Source organism: Paramisgurnus dabryanus, chromosome 18, assembly GCF_030506205.2.
Source record: "Paramisgurnus dabryanus chromosome 18, PD_genome_1.1, whole genome shotgun sequence".
Classification (NCBI taxonomy): Eukaryota; Metazoa; Chordata; class Actinopteri; order Cypriniformes; family Cobitidae; genus Paramisgurnus; species Paramisgurnus dabryanus.
Window position 1 is genome coordinate 29,834,536 of NC_133354.1, and position 17,463 is coordinate 29,851,998.

The 17,463-nt window shown below is 35.4% G+C and overlaps 2 protein-coding genes across 3 annotated transcripts in view; one reads left to right on the plus strand and one right to left on the minus strand.

The window, feature by feature from the left end:
- Window positions 1-3,105, minus strand: part of csf1rb (colony stimulating factor 1 receptor, b) — a 30,915-nt gene extending 27,810 nt beyond the window's left edge. For both annotated transcript variants that reach the window (XR_010544176.1, XM_065287582.1), the window contains exons 1-2: window positions 2,971-3,105; window positions 375-1,511 (exon numbers count right to left, since the gene is read on the minus strand). Coding sequence is in view for 1 of the 2 variants with exons in the window: in XM_065287582.1 (XP_065143654.1) it covers window positions 375-534 (160 nt within the window). In the remaining variant the exon portion in view is untranslated. The remainder of the gene's footprint in view (window positions 1-374; window positions 1,512-2,970) is intronic.
- A 9,442-nt stretch (window positions 3,106-12,547) lies between these two features.
- Window positions 12,548-16,377, plus strand: cdx1b (caudal type homeobox 1 b). The gene is made up of 3 exons (XM_065287878.2): window positions 12,548-13,049; window positions 14,735-14,883; window positions 15,605-16,377. The coding sequence occupies exons 1-3, from the start codon at window positions 12,635-12,637 to the stop codon at window positions 15,800-15,802; spliced, it is 762 nt and encodes a 253-aa protein (XP_065143950.1). The 5' UTR covers window positions 12,548-12,634; the 3' UTR covers window positions 15,803-16,377.
- The last annotated feature ends 1,086 nt before the right edge of the window (window positions 16,378-17,463 follow it).

The following is a 17,463-nucleotide window of genomic DNA, read 5'->3' on the forward strand; positions in this document are numbered from 1 at the left end:
GCTGCAACGAGTCAAAACCGTTTGTGATAAAAAAAGTTGCTCACATTTACAAAATACACGCAAGGCACTTCCTTAACACTAAACTCTGATTATGCATGAGATTATGCGAGTATCTCGACGCGTCTGCAGCAGGCACTTATTTTGACAAAACACGTGATGCACACAGGATCTCTCGATGCGCATGACACATATTTTGAAATTAGGAACCACTACATGACGGGCTACATACATGTTGTGATGAACTTTGCATCGAGCGCCCTTAAAAAAAGAAGTCACCGGCCGCCATTGCTGAATGTATTTCTTTCGCAATGTAGACTGGCTAACTGTATTATAAACTTTTATCTAACCATTCTAGATTTTTGTACTGCACATACCTTTAACATACATGTGGACTTCTGAGTACAAGTCTGTTTGGTTCTTGTAACTGCACTGGTATGTTCCTGTGTGATCTACGGTGGGCTTTTTGACAGTGAGGACATTTTTGGAGATGTGCCTCCGGTGTCTACTGAGCCTTGTCTTCCATATGACATCCATCTGTCCATCACAGCTCAGATTGAAGGACTTTTTAGTTGACCAGATCACCTCAGATTGCTTTAGTGTGGCTGAGTTGAGTTTTATCACTGGTGCGGGAAACTCTGCTCAGACACACAAAGAGCAGAGAAACCCCAAAGACATGAAATAACAGCAGTCACTATTTTTTTCATGTTTAACTCTGAACATGAAAACACTATGAGATACGAAAAGTAACCACTATTTTTTTTTATTTGCATCAATTGAGTTTATTTGTCATTTTAACACCAACAATCATAATACATTGCATAAGACATTTAACAGGTGCATAACACATGCATAAAGGTGAAAGTTCGATCAGCCGTAACAAAGAAAATTGAGCATTTTATTAAAAAAATTACACTTTCAAAAGAGTAATGTTTCATCCACAGATTATTTATTTTTTAAGATTTAGCTAAAAACGAACTAAATTAAACACCTATGTGTATGTTTTTGTTATAATAAAGAGCATATTTCTATTAGTATAAGCAAAGCGTATCATTCAAATTTTTTAAAATGAAGGCTATGTTGGGAATGCATTTATTTGCTCTGTCTTTTAGCTGCATCCTGCAACATGGTGGCAATGCGAGAGACTTGCAGCAGCAGTGCCTGGTGGTTTTCAACGAGGAGACTCTGGAGGCGAGCCATGCTCTGGATGTGTTGCAGCTGTTGCTCACCCTGGTCCTTGATGATCCGCTGAACGTTCAGGACCTCAGCATGACTGTTGGCCACCTCTTTGTTGTCTTGCACCAACTGATTTAGCACCTTCACCATTTCACCGTACCAGCCCTTGGTCTCCTGTTCTTCTTGAATTAGCTGGGCAAGGGAATGCTTTATCTCATCCGATCCGCAGCATGCTGATGATGGCGATTCCTGGGACAGACCCATGCCGGCATCAGGACGTGGACTCGAATCCAAATGACTCATTGTTTTATCATTTGGGTCGTTAAGTTCTTCATTTGCTGAAGGGAGTACACATACAGCAGGCTTCAAAATTTTTAGTTACAAGTATTAACTAATGGTTATAAAATAGTTTAAAAATGTATGCACTGCAAGTGGATGTGGGAAGGTTATATACAAACATAGTTAATGTGCATATAAAACATATTTTGCCATCTCATTTATCGTTATTGTGAATGTGGTATTTCTCACCTCCTTTACCTCTGTGTAATTTTTGTACTTTTAAAAATAAATCTAGAAGAAACACTTTTTGCATGTACTGTACCAGTAGGAAAACAAATCGAATTGACACATTTTGTATAAAACACTACAACCAAATCAGGGCACTAAAAGTATTTAACTGTGGCATGTGCAAAACAAAGGTTAATAGAAATGTGAAATAGCGGATATTGCGAGAGGACCATTGTTTTTGCAACACATTTTTGAAGATGAGGGGGTGCAAATATTATTTTTAAATGTAGAGAAGAGGAAGCGAGAATAAGACATTTCTTGGGTGGGCTGGGGGAAGCGGGGAGATGGGTGTCTAAAATGTTGTAGAAATAGCCACTTTGATTAGGTCCCTCAGGAAACACATTGCACTGGTGGACCAGTGCACAGCCACATCCCTGGGGTCTGTTTCCCATTCCCACTTTCACTTCTGCTTTGTGTTGGACAAGCCATACCAAAGCCAGACAAGACGGTTACGAAATTGCCCATTAAAGCCACAAACATGCACCTGTCTAAAAACATTTTACTTTTAATGCACATGCATTGCCTCATACTCTCCACGATGATGTAAAAACATTTTATTAATGTGCTGATGCAATTTTAAATGCACATTTTAATATAAAGTCAGTGGACACATAAGAGTACAAATTGTACTCTAAAAAATGGTCCACAAAATGATCCCATGCAGTCACTGGGGCAAACCCTTTAAAAAGGTCCAGATATGGCCCATTAATTACAGTTGTGTACATTTGAGGTACTAATACTGTATGCATTCCTTGGTACAAATATGTACTTCTAAGATAGGCTACTAATAAAACCTCATTAGGTAAGGTGTACTTTTAAAAAGGGGATAGCATTTTGACCACGTTTTACAACAGTGTATTAACTCATTGAAATGTATTAATTTACCCCAAAATAAAATAATCTGCTGCAAAATGAAAAAAGGCTCTGCAAAGATATCCAAAACAAAATGTTTTTTTTTTAAGATAAGTTAGATTGAATTCAAATTTAAAATATCTAAGGCTTATAAATCCTAGAAAATAATCAAAAGTCCTTGTTTCATTTTGGCTTTATTGCATGGGTATTCAAAATTAAAAAATCTATTTAGTCAGTTCTGCCTTCTTAAGCGTGATGTTAATGGTATTTTTTATTTGATTTTAGAAGCAGAATTATCGAGTTCAGAATTAAATAGAGGATGTCTAATTGCAAACATCTGTCAAAAAGTGATAAGATTAAAGATAAGAATTGACTTACCTATGGCAGTACAGGGTAGTACAGCAATGAAAAAAGCGAAAAACAACATCTCTCTGTTCTCTTTGTTACTTTTGTCTGGTAAAAGAAAAACCTGATGTCTGCTTGTCTGAAACACTGCGGGGCAACTGGCTTAGGTGTTATGACACAATTTATTAAAACCTCATGGATTTCAACTTCCTCTTGAGCCTTTAAAAAAAAAGTGTCAGTCGAGAAAGTTGGTTTGCTATTGTCATCATCCTAGTCTCTTTATCATAAATAAAGCACTAATAAAATAAAATCAATATATTTTGAACTTATTTGTATTTAATTGCAACAATATAATTGTTGCAAAGCAGATTTACAGAAACTTGGCACATGGTTGTGTTATTGTTATTATTATTATTATTATTTGTAGTAGTAGTAGTAGTAGTACTGTAGTAGTAAACTGTACGGATTTGTAGATAAATTATTTGCATTAGTTACACTGTAAAAAATTCTGGATAAGTTGTTATAACTTATTAATTATAGTTGAAAGAATTCAACTTCATTTTATAGCTTGTAGTACCTCATCAAGATAAAGAATAATAAGTTGACAAAATTTGTAAATCTGAGTTCATTCAATGAAGGCAGCAACGTGTGATGCAGTTTTACAGTGAGATGTGTGTATATATTGTCAGGGGTTAAATTAAACAACGAATATTAATCAAAAATAATTGTGTAATTAATAAATATCCAGATGTTGATATGTTATCATTATAAGGTATATTGTAAGACATACAATCAGCTGTTTGTTTGGGTTGGTTTTTTTAGTTGAAAAACTACTGAACGGTCAGGTTTTTTTATTTGACAGTTGTTTTGGTTGGTACTTGTTAGATATTTTTCAGAACAGTCAGCATGTTTTGGGCCCCTTTCCTCCTCTTGAGGTTTAGCTGCAGCTTTTGTTTCTCAAGCTAGCACACTTGCATTTCTTCCCTCCCTGTCCCTCTTGCTGCCCCACCATCTAGTTACCTTCACACCCTCTTGCTTAAACTGTCACCCGCTGAACTCTGCCACTGTTCAATCTGTCATTGGCTGTTTCAAACTAAACCAGTTAGAGCCATACACCTTGCAAAATTTGCTAAACATTAATAATGTTTTAAGAAACTTGTTTTTAAAAGCATGCATCTGGTTTATTTCAAAGCACAAAGTGTATTTATGTAAATTTTAGGCAATAAAAAATTACATTTGCACCATTTTTATGAAAGACCTGAAAATGCCAAATGGTGTAACTGCTAATTGCGCCAAAGAATGAGAAATATTAAATATTTTATCCACCTTGATGGCATGTAAGTTTAATATTAATATATTCAAATATTAATATTCAAATATTATTATATTAGTTATATCTAAATGTATACATTTCCATGGGTTTTTTTAATATTTCCTGACATAATCTTTGACAAATGATGTAAAAATGTATGTAAAAAAATCATATTACACTAAACTAGATGATTATATTTTTTATGAATATATTTATATTTTCATTTAAACAAATACTAGTTACACCAATTGACACAGACCGGTTACACCACATTGACATTTTTGCAATTATCTCCCTAATCTTCTTTCAAAATAAAATAAAACCAGAAATTTTAGACTTGGTCCTCAAAAAAGAGAATGTATGCAAGTAATCTGCAAGTTTTTTATTTTTGTAATTGTTTTAAGATTTTAACCCTTTTACGTTTAATTGAACCATAAGTAATTAATGTCATGTCATTGACCCATCCATTTGTCATTATTTTGTTTACAGATTTATTGTTTATTTCGTTAAGAGCTCCTTTTTAAAGCTACAAAAGCACAATTAAAAGCACAAGTTTATAATTGCAGCATATTGTTAAAATGAATGAATACATTACAATAAAAAATATATCATTTTTTTATTATTTCATTGTTATTTCATTTATATTATGTTTATTTCATATTTTTAAACCATCATACATACATTTTCAAAATGATCTCATGAGAATATGTGTGTATTTTTACATAAAGTCTGTTTGTACCACATGTACATTTACTTACATTTTAATACACACTGAAACAAAATATTAACATGTTGACAGGGCTAATACATTAAGTCGCCACAAGGAACCAATCGTCCAACCTGGAAGGTCCAGGCTTGGGTGGTGGTCGGACTCGGAACGGATCGCACCACCTGTCCCTCCGTTGCCATGACTGACATCCGGTCATCCACGGGAAACCCAAAGGATAGGGACGGTGTGCCCGAAGGCTGGTCAGCGACTTTGCTCTGCATCTCAACTGGCTGTGATCTTGATGAGTTAGGGGCCTCTGTGGGTTATTGCCCAGCCAGGGAAGCCCTCACTGTAACCCTCAGGTTGGGGCACCCTGAGCCTGACGCAACTTGACCAGTAGAGGGCAGCTTTGACTGGGGCATCTGGATGGGAACTCCACCCCCCTTGATGTTGCAATGTCTCCACCGGCATTCACAAACGCTGCCTCTGTATGTGCCAACCCCAAGCACTTCAGGCAAAGATTGTCACCATACACAGGCCAAATATTGACCGCATCCAGAAACACACTGATGGAAAGCCATCTTTAAAAAGACGCAAACACACCTGTGTAAATGCTGTGTTTAAAAAGTCCCACAAAAGCCAACAGGAGCAGAACAGACAACCGCCCCGAAGCAAAAGCTAAAAATGCAGTTCACCTGTTGTCTATTTATACTGTCCCGACGGGGAGTGGTCAGCAGATGAAAATACTGCATGCCAATATTCATTGGCTCTTTTAGTTAAACTCGAAGCAGGTCGGTCTCTCTAGCAAATTCCCCTATTTATTGGCCCAGTTCTGTTCATGGATCTCTCCCTAAATGAGCTGATGATCTGAATCAGGTGTGTTAGATAAGGGAGTCGTAAAATGTGCAGAGCAATTGGTTGCTTGGGAATAGTTTGAAAATGACTGCCCTAGCTAAGCCCCCCTGGCCACACCCCATCAATAGGTTGCCATGATTTCACAAAGTAAGATGTGATCCTGGATAAATGTTTTAATAAAAAAATTACCCTTAACCTACAGATTCTTAGCATCAACAAGATGAAAATAATCCACATTGACTCATCCGTCAATTCCTCCAGAACACAGCGTGAGGTGCAATTGAGAATTTACATTTATTTTATACAGAAATCTTTTGGATTATTTACAGCAGGGGTTTCAGATAAAAAAGCGGCAGCTGGCGGGAGGGTAGGAGGGACCTTCCACTCGCTAGCAGCCAATCAATATCGACCAACGTGGATGCAACCAACCATATATAACTACAACAGCAGCCAAATGCTTCAGTAATGGCAGCGATTGATTGAGTGGTAAGTTCGGAAATTACTGATCGGAGTAACGAATAATTGTTGCGTTGTAAGTTTGATTTAAACTATTATCTTAGTGAGTGACAGTGTAACTTTGCCTATTTTAGTTTAATTGTTTAACTTAATCTAATAAGTGTTAGAAATGTAGTTTGTGTACTATGTTACATAATTTATAATTGTTGCTATTAGTATGTTAGGGGGCTAATGTTAACTTCAAATATTAGGTTTAAGATTAAATATTAATGTTTGTTAACGTTTTAACAACTATGTGTTATGACAGGTGAGAAGCCATAAAACATCCACTAAATTAAACGGCTATAAAAATGTATCAGATGAATATTTTCCAATTTTTTTCATAAATCTGTTCTGATCAAAACTACCAAATCTTCACAAAAATTCCATGATTTTAACTCTTTAATTGCCAAGTTTATAAGTGGTGTCACTGATTTGGGTAAAAAACACACACAAAATGACAGATTTTCAATATAAAAAGTGATCTTGGGTATGTCAAAGATTGGTAAAAACATTAGCTTTGAAGCATTTTTAGTTTTTGTGTAGCATCAGTTTGAATTTTTTTTCTCCCTCACTTATTGTTAGTGGCTGTTTTTGCCCCATTGACTTCCATTATAACCACGTTTTTTAATTGCAAACTATGACACCTTTTTATCATGCATTTTTGAATGTTGGTGTTTTGTCCTTTTGCTAAGAGGTCAAATTTGTCATTTTTACTGTTGATCACCATGTGGCACTATTAACCCTTTAGTAGCCATCATAGCAGTGGTAGGAAAAGCCATAAGCCTGTGTGTATCGAAATAGGGCACACTTCTGCTGGCTTGATAATATGTATTTTTTACATATTTGATTAAGGAGGTTTAAAATGGTGCCATATACCATTCAATTTCTCTGTTGACATGTCTGAATGTTTATGTTCTTACCAGGTATGCAAATTAAGCATGAAACTGTGATCACTGCTAGGTTCATGGCAAAATGCAACAGGAGTAATCATTCATATGGCTGTGCATGCTTGTCTAATACAAAGGTTATTTATCTATTAATGTCTCCATTTTCTTACGAATCCTCTATGTTTGAAGAGGAAAACGAGGAGAGATGCAAGGCTTTTACTCAGAACACCCATTCAGGCTTTTGCAGCTTTCGTGTAGTATTTTAATTTGAATAAAAAGCAGGGCCAACCCCCAATTTATATTTTTGTGCTTAGGGCATCTCTCAATGCTTAAAGGTGGTCAGGGACCACCCCAGCGCCCCCTCAATTCAAACACTGCCACTAGAAAAGGTCAAGGACTTCTGTATACCCACTTTAAAATGCTGAGGATGCATAACAGCATCGTTTTGTGACACCTTTCATAAATTTAGATATTAAGCACTTACCATTAGCATCAGTCCCGGTCCTTCCTTTACGCAAATTATGCAATTTGCATAGGGCCCCCGCACCACTAGGGGCCCCCCTTGATCTCAAAATATACCAAATCTAAATTATTATTTTGTTTAAAGGGAATGTAAGTAGGATCGAAGCGTTTTATTAATCAAAATCAATGTCTTTATTCATTAATATGTCCTCAATGGTGTCAAATGACCTCTGACAGTGAACTGACTTTTCTTTGTAAGCTTAGAATTTCTTCTCTTTATTTACATTGAACGGGTAAGTCCAAGGAGGCTTCCATGTCGTTCCACCATACTAATAAATTATAATAGCAGAGAGGGACAAAAAGCACTAGCCTACCAACGTGTTTTCATTCAGAACATGTGAACTAGCCGAAATGGACAAGAAGATCAGTGAGTACATAATGGCTACCGTAGTTGCAACATGCATTTGGAAAAGGCACTAGAGAGCACTATTCGTTTGAATGCAAAATACAATTTCACAAATAGATGGGGGTAAATCCTACTTACTTTCCCTTTAATGAAAATAAGACGCTGTAATTTTAATAATTTGCGAACATGCGGATTTATGCAGGTTTTTAAAAATACCTAATGATTTCTTTAATCACTGATGCAGACTCGGACAACATGCAGGCCTTTTCTCTATCCGAAAGGCTGACGTCATACGTCATAAAGACGTATTTCAGAATATTAACAATTATAAAGACTGTTATTCTTAGTTTATAGTACAATGTTTTTAATATGATTATGACTTGCGAATGAAATGCTCATTTAACTTAAATAAACCAACCTTGATGACGGGCGAGCTACCCCTGGAGGCTGCAGCATGCAGATTGAGAAACGGTCGCTGTTGGTCACAGTGCATGACGCAGGAGGGCTATGTGCCAACAATGCACATTTCATATGGCTTCAAAACGAAGCTATTTGTCTGTAGCAGAAAAAAATGGAAAAATGGAAAGCAATGAAACGGTATCTGTCTGTAATATTTTAAAGTCTTGTTAGTATCAAACAAAGCAGTGTAATATTTTCAAAATAATACTCCCAACACAGATTTCCAAATTAAAATTTCCTTTATGATGAGCAATTTTCAGTAATGTCAGTAATCCCTATAAAAATACAGCTAAGACCAGCATAAACTGGTGAGTTGGTTTTAGCTGGTCTCCCAGCTTGGTTTTAGCTGGTTTTGCTGGTGTAGCAAAGCTGGTCTAGCTGTGTTTTGGTCACTTTTTAAGCTGGTCTAGCTGAACTTAGCTGGTCAGGCTGGAAAACCATCTGACCCACCAGCATGACCAGCTTTATCAGGCTGGGAGGACCAGTGTAAACCAGCTATTGCCGAGTTAAACCAGCTACCAGCTTATGCTGGTCTTAGCTGGATTTTTCAGTTGGAATGTCATTTAGCTATGTCAGTAAATAAAGTAAACCACATATGCACTTTAATTGTTTGTCTTTCAGTTTGTTTAAGTTTGGTAAATGGGTAACGTTTTAAATGGTTATTTTTTTTACTGTATTAACATTATGCATTTATATTAAATTTGATTCATTAAATTCATTTAAATCAGGTTTATTTTTTGTGCTTCAAAACATCTTTACAGCAAACGCATGTTTCATGTTATAATCAGCAATTGTTCATTCATCACTCAGAGGTGAGTGTCAAAGTAATCTCCATACGGGAAGCTGTAAGATCATACAATATGCGGTTAGTTAACAACTAACTGAGCAGCAACATTGACTGGGTTTTATGGATCCACTGACAGGGGGCCCCGCAAAGGTGTGCTTAGGTCCACCCTTAATCTAGCAGATTGGTGCGTCTCCAGAAGAACCGACAGGCGAATGACATCAAAATACTGCCAGAGCAATTCGAGAAATCACACGAAGTCTGCTTTGAATCGCTCTCGCGGTACTTTGACATCACCAAACGGTCTGTGTAGCATCGAAAGGAGTTGAATCAGCTCTCACAACACTGTAAACAAACAGTACATGTGGAGAAGTGAACGAGTGGAGCAGTGCTGGAACATAAAATTCAGAAAGTAAACAAAGTACATGTGACTAAACAACATTTAAATAATCAGTCCAGTTTATTACAGTTTATTTACATCTGAAGGTGACAATTCAAATGCATTAAAATAAGCTGTCCTGATGGTTTGACATATAATCCAATAGCTATCGTCAGTTCCTCTTTCAGCATGTTTGCTTGTGCTTAACAGTGTTAAACTTCCCTTATTTGTTCATTTTTATACGTTCAAGTTTTTAATGCATAGGAGCTGAAAATTCTGTGAGGTAATTCATGTTTGCATTGATGTTAATTTCAGACCGGCAAATTGATTATCTTCTCCACTGTATGGTTTGGTGTCTAATATTAGGCTACATGATGGTCTTGTAATAATTTAAATTATTAAATAAAAGCATATTTTGATACGTAGACACTGCTTGTATTACAACCCCAAATCAGAAAAAGTTGGGACACTGTAGAAATTGTGAGTAAAAAAGGAATGGAATAATTTAAAAATCTCATAAACTTATATTTTATTCACAATAGAATAAAGATAACATATCAAATGTAGAAAGTGATTTTTTTTTAAATTCCATGCCAAATATTGGCTCATTTTGGATTTCATGAGAGCTACGCATTCCAAAAAAAGTTGGGACAGGTAGCAATAAAAGGGCATAAAATTTAAATGTACATATAAGAAACAGCTGGAAGAGGACCAATGTTTAGGAATGGGAATGTTGTCCCATTTTTGTCTAAAACAGGCTTCCAGTTGCTCAACTGTCTTAGGTCTTCTTTGTGGCATCTTCCTCTTTATGATGCGCCAAATCTTTTCTTTGGGTGAAAGATCTGGACTGCAGGCTGGCCATTTCAGTACTCAGATCCTTCTTCTATGCAGTCTTGATGTTGTAATTGATGCAGTATGTGGTCTGGCTTTGCATGTTGGAAAATGCAAGGTCTTCCCTGAAAGAGACGACGTCTGAATGGGATCATATGTATCTAGAACTTGTATAAACCTTTCAGCATTGATGGTGCCTTTCCAGATGTGTAAGCTGACCATGCCACACGCACTCATGTAACCCCAAACCATCAGAGATGCAGGTTTCTGAACTGAGCGCTAATAACAACTTGGGTTGTCATTGTCCTCTTTAGGCCGGATGAAATGGCGTCCCTGTTTTCCAAAAAGACCTTCAAATTTTGTTTCGTCTGACCACTGAACAGTTTTCCAATTTGCCAAAGTCCATTTTAAATGAGCCTTGGCCCAGAGAAAACGCCTGCGCTTTAGATATGGCTTCTTGTTTGACCTATAGAGTTTTAGCCGGCAACGGCGAATGGCACAGTGGATTGTATTCACTGGCAATGTTTTCAGGAAGTATTTTAGAGCCCATGTTGTGATTTCTATTATAGTAGCATTCCTGTATGTGATGCAGTGCCGTCTAAGAGCCCGAAGATCACAGGCATCAAGTATAGTTTTCAAGCCTCTACCCTTACGCACAGAGATTGTTCCAGATTCTCTGAATCTTTGGATGATATCATGCACTGTGGATGATGATAACTTCAAACTCTTTGCAATTTTTCTCAGAGAAACTCAGAAAACTATTTTTCACCGCAGCATTGGGGGAATTGGTGATTCTCTGCCCATCTTGACTTCTGACAGACACTGCCACTCTGAGAGGCTTTTTATACCCAATCATGTTGCCAAATGACCTTATAAGTTGCAAATTAGTCCTTAAGCTTTTCCTTATGTATACATTTATATTTTCTGGCCTCTTATTGCTATCTGTCCCGACTTTTTTTGGAATGTGTAGCTCTCATGAAATCCAAAATGAGCCAATATTTGGCATGACATTTCAAAATATATCACTTTCAACATTTGATATGTTTTTTAATTTCTATTGTAAATAAAATATAAGTTTATGAGATTAGTAAATTATTCCATTCCTTTTTAACTCAAAATTTCTACAGTGTCCCAACTTTTTCTAATTTGGGGTTGTATATGCAAAACAAGAAACTTTTTATATTAACGACAATGCAAATGAGAGTCAATTCATGCATGGTCATCTTAAATGCGTATTAATTAAAAACATCTGTATACTTCATGGTAAAAGCTATCAATATGGATAATGGATATTTTTTTCCTTTCATACATATGTGTTAGCCATGGTGTGAAGATTGTAAACCGTTAATACAGAATACATTTTGTCAATGAGTTAGATGTTGATTTACACTAAATCAGTCTAAAAATAGTTGTAAATTCAATTGGCTGTTAAAGTATTTTCTTGCTTAAAAAAATAAGAATAATTAATAATAAACGTACATGATATTAACAAATAAGTAGTAATTTTAAGTGTACAAGTACAATAATTTAATGCTTCAGCACCATCTTTTTTATAAGAGCACAAAGAGGGCATTCCTTAGGTTACTTAGTTTCCCCAATTAGCTTTTTCTAAACTGTCACCTGAAATATTTATTTTCTTGAAATTAAATTGATGGTAATAATTACTAATTAGTTAAATTCCCAGTCGATCAGCTCTTGCCGAACTCACAGAACATAAAACCCATAGAGCTGACAGCTGGATGCGTCGAAATGCACCGCCTCAGTGGATTTTTTTATATTTCGAATTTTGCATTGCGAGAAATATATTATTATTTAAAGATATATAATTATCGGCATGCCATCAACACATAAGTCACTTTATTACATTTTATGTGCCGGGTAATGTGCCGGTCTGAATTCTGAAACAAGTTATATCTCCAAGGCCAATTCCGTGGGAGGGTAATACTGATCATAAAAGTGACGTCAGTGTGGCAATCATTAGAAGGTAGCAAGGCTAGAGGGTTCAGAAAATCTGTCCAGGTAGATGAATCGTCAGGTTATAGGGAAACCTGTGTCTAAAGAGCCAAGATCAATTGATTGGGAACACATTATGAACTGGAATCATTAGGCGAAAAAATGTATGTAAGTTATCTTTTGGAGAAGGATACCAGTATGTACCCAAACTCAGTAAGACATCCAAGCCTAAACCTAAACCCTCAGAATTTTGTACCTGCACCTCCACAATATCCGGACTTCACAGGATACCATCACGTCCCTGGAATTACCAACGACCCCCACCACAGCCAAACAGGAGCATGGAATCCAGCATACCCTGCTCCACGAGAGGAATGGACACCTTACGGTCCGGGGACTGGACCATCTACGTCGAGCACCGGTCAGTTGGGTTTCAGTCCGCCAGAGTTTTCATCTGTTCAAGGGCCCGGTCTTCTTCCATCTTCCATAAACACACCAGTCGGTCAACTGTCGCCGAACTCTCAGCGACGGAACCCGTACGACTGGATGCGTCGGAGCGCTCCGCCTTCAACCTCAGGTGCATCTACATGCAACTCCTGGTGCAATTTCGATTAATTTAAGTAAATAATTATTACAAGGGACACATAAATATCTACAAATATTACATACATTATTTGTTCCCAGCAATTATTTGTCATAATGTTAAGCTCTGTGGGATGTCATCAAAAAGGTTAAGGCGCACAACTTTGGGTTTGAAAAAGAAAAATATTTGTATGTTTAATCTTTTTGTTTAGTTTTCGCTCATTGTTATTATTTCATGTTAGGATGCCGACCTAAAATTTTGGGGTAATTTTGAAATAATAGATGTTGAATTTAATGAAAAAAATCTTAAACTAGACAAACTTAAACAAGACAAACGAAATAGGCTAAATCCAGATTATTATTGATGATTAAATTATATAAAATTATTGTTCTGAATAGTTAAACATTTAGTTCATCATTTGATGTTTATATGTACCAAAATATAGGCTACTATGGGTTTATACTTTAAATATGTTTGGCTACATTTAGAGCTATTCCAGTAAGATGTTAAACAGTGATATTACTAATTGTTTTAATTACAACATCCTCGGTAGCGTATTTTTAAACAAGACATTCAGTAGAAATAATAATAAGAAAAGGAAATTATATTAATTAGGCTGGTTTCATTAAACATTTCTCGTGTACAGTTGTGTACATTTACATTAAAAAAAAGAAGTTCGGTGATTTACGGTTATATTTTCACACGTAAAGCGTGTACTTGTGACTTCCTGTATTTTGTGGGAAACAAAAGTTAAAAACTCATTAACATGTAATTTTGTAAATTGTAAAAAGCTAAGTGAACTGAACCAGCGATAAAGTCTGTGCAAACACTATTTTACTTTTCTTGACACGCCGAGTTGTTTCTGTCATGATATTTAAACATAACATATACTAAAATGTTTAAAAAACAAAATACAATAATTTCTTAAAATAAGAACTTGACACAATTTCTTAGGGGAAATTTTGTCTTGCTTATTCACTTATAAGATCCTGAAGCAAGTTGGTGGTTACAATTGTGACAGCTAAATCCTCTGATAAGCTTTTCTACACTACAATGTAAACTTTTTTGTAAAAACAACAGTTTTTGATGTACCTGGCTTTTAATTTCGATTATTTTAAGAGATTTAACCTCAAGTTAATCATAACTAGAGATTGCGTCTCTAAATGTTTTTAACGAAAACCGTATGGCTCAAAAGCTTAATGATCTGGAGTTCCGTTGTGGATATTTCACTAGACAGTGTCTTTCCCTTTGCAGTTTATATTTTAATAATATTTAACCTGGTAGCCACTTACGCTCCCTTTTGCCATTGACAGGGTAAACTAAGTTTGAAATATAGAGACAAAATACCACAAGATCTTGTTTTATGTATGTATTTACGTAATGCAATGTAATGCAAACATTTAGCAGAGTTACTTTAAAAAAAGAAAGAAAAGCATTATACTGAAATAGAGTGCATTATCATTTATAACATATCAACGTCTTGCTATGCATTATAATTGATAATATAACATAAATAGATACACAAAAAATATTTTTCTGAAACTTGAAAATTCATTAGAGCCTAATGGAAATTCAAAAATTCAGTTAAAATTAAAATGTTGAACATCATTGTTTTTAATGGTTTAATTAATAAAAGTAATTTTTTTATTTTATCCGATTTTAAACTATTTTTCTTTAAGGAGGGAAGACCAGAACAAAAGACAAATACCGGGTGGTATACACGGATCATCAACGACTGGAATTGGAAAAAGAATTCCATTACAGCCGTTATATCACAATAAGAAGAAAATCTGAACTGGCAACAGCTCTCAGTCTGTCAGAGAGACAAGTAAGCCAGTTTGCAGTCAACTTTTAAAAAAGGAGATTTTAAAATGTTCAGTCAATATCAGGTCAGAATTAATTACATGAAGAGTTTCGTTGCAAAACGAGATAAATCCGGTTTTAACATTTTTGTCAAAACATGTTTATTATTATGTTATCATGTTAATATTTTGTTTTATGCTGCTACTTAGCTGTATGTTTTAAGTTATGAAGGTTTAAATCAAAACAAACCGACTGCAGTTGAATTGATATTAATTGGAATGCACAACCAAAAAACTAGATTTCTGAAAAAAAACGGAGTTATCTCGTTTTGCAACGAAACTCTTCATATTCTTTTCACAATGCACCTTGTTCATAAGCAGCTTTATCTGTTGACACCCTCAGTTAACAAGACAAAAACACATTGAGGAAAAAACTAGGCTGAGTAAAGGAGATAGTCCATCTCTAACTATACAGCTTAAAGTTTAGTCAAACATTGTTTATCAAACAAAGATAAAATAACGATAAGATTTTTTGGGGATCAGTAGATGGTGTCTTAAATTATATTCTTACTCTTGATCTGATTGTTGTTGTTGTAATTTAGGTACAGTCATATTCACTGATGTTGGTACTACATTTGTGCACTTGAAAACCCATTACATTGCCTAATAATCTGAAAGTAATTTTTTAATGTACTTTGACAACATCAAAGAAAAACATGCACATGAAGACCTTTATGTTGTTGGCAGGTAAAAATCTGGTTCCAGAACCGACGTGCTAAAGAAAGGAAAGTCAATAAAAAGAAGATGCAACAACCACAGCCAGCATCCACAACCACACCCACACCACCAAACTCAGCTCTCCCAAGCAATGTTTCTATGGTGACAAGTAGCAGTGGTGGCTTGGTATCACCATCTATGCCAATGACAATTAAGGAAGAGTACTAAAGAAAGAAAGGATGTCCAGACTTTGACTGGTGGATTTTTTTTATAGCTTTACAGAACCCCTTCACACTCCTTTAATATAAACTCACCCTTGCTGCAATATAAAAGAAGAAACACAACTACCACAAATGTGACAAAGACTGCTTGTTGTACACTGCTGTTAAAAATACATCAATCAAAAGTTGGTAACACTTGTTGTAAATCCACATTTTCAGTACACATTAATACTAGTACAAATACTATACTTACGTAATATTCATTGGTTATGTTATGGCCTCTGTATTCAGGAACTCTGCTGCGTTTGCTTTACTCAATAATGTAAAGATGTTTTGAGATTTGGTCGAATTTAAAAATTGTATATTTCTCAAATAATTTGTATTAATAAAATGTTTTATTGTAAAATGTTGAATTTGTTTAAGAAATTGCAATGCTTTATGCACATCAAAACAACTGAAGAGAACAATGTTTCAATTTATAAGATTAAGAACTCTGAAATGTGTTTTTTGTCTCACCCACTGCCAATAGGGTGTGGTCTTCTGTTTGTATCAAAACATTTCTTTATATGTTTCTGTTGGCTTGAAGGCAAGATGTGTTATTTAGATGTGTTGACAAATTTTTCTTATTTACACATTTTTTCTAAATTTCAATAAATTCAGTGTTTAATGTTACATAATAAATGTAACAGAAGCATTTTAGCAAAATAAATTAGAAAATTATATTGTAAGACAGCCTAGAAGTGAATAGACACTCAGACAGGAGTTCATACTGTTTGCACAGTGTAACGGCATTGCTGGATAAGAGTCAAATGCATACTGGGAAACTGTGAGCTATTTCACTATCAGGCACACTCTGAACTCTCTTATCAATGGTGTGACAGAGAAGCTCAGCTTGATGGGCACAACAAATCTCCTGTACAGCATCGTTTCAACAGGACCTGTTTTATGACTCTGTTAACAAAGCTAGGGTGCGGCATCCAAAGAGCAAGGTGAAAGGGGCTGGTGAGCAAACAGAGAAGTGCACATCTGCCCATGTAGACGTCTGTTCACTGAGTGTCCATATGTCCATGCAAAACCATTATGAGTTTCATTTTAATCCGTATAAACAGCACCTTCATGTTCCAGCATTTTCAGTCTTTTTCCTATTTTGTTATTTGTGTGGCTATTAGATATTAATGCTAAACAATATGCAACAATAGAGGTTGATGACATAGACATTCTAAATACTAATCGGGTAGGGAACAGTGATTAGTGATATTCTTCTCAATTCTGCATACCGAAAATCATGCTGTTCAACGTGAAGTTTTATGAATGAATTATCTATACATAATGTAACATTTTAACTATAGTATGGTAACTTTAAATGTTAAAATGAATTTCAATAAATTTTAAGCAAATATATTGTAATCATAAAATCTTACTGTGAAAGTACCTAAATGATCTCGAGTGATATTGGGAAATTGACATACCCTCCCTATGTGTCACTCCTTTTCCAAATTATCCATATCTCTAAGGATAAACTTGAACTTTGGTAAGGCTGTCAACCAGTAGGCCATATTCTTACCAACCCCCTCCCTGATGTGTGGTTGCTATGAAGAGAAAGTTGAATAATGATGACATAAAATGCATTTAAGTTACAAAATCAATGTGTTAAATCATTAAGTTTTT

Coding starts and splice junctions, on each gene's coding strand:
- cdx1b (XM_065287878.2), top strand. CDS start 12,635: ATGTATGTAAGTTATCTTTTGGAGAAGGATACCAGTATGTACCCAAAC. Junction 13,050..14,734: donor CGCTCCGCCTTCAACCTCAG/GTGCATCTACAT, acceptor TTTTTCTTTAAG/GAGGGAAGACCAGAACAAAA. Junction 14,884..15,604: donor TCAGTCTGTCAGAGAGACAA/GTAAGCCAGTTT, acceptor TGTTGTTGGCAG/GTAAAAATCTGGTTCCAGAA.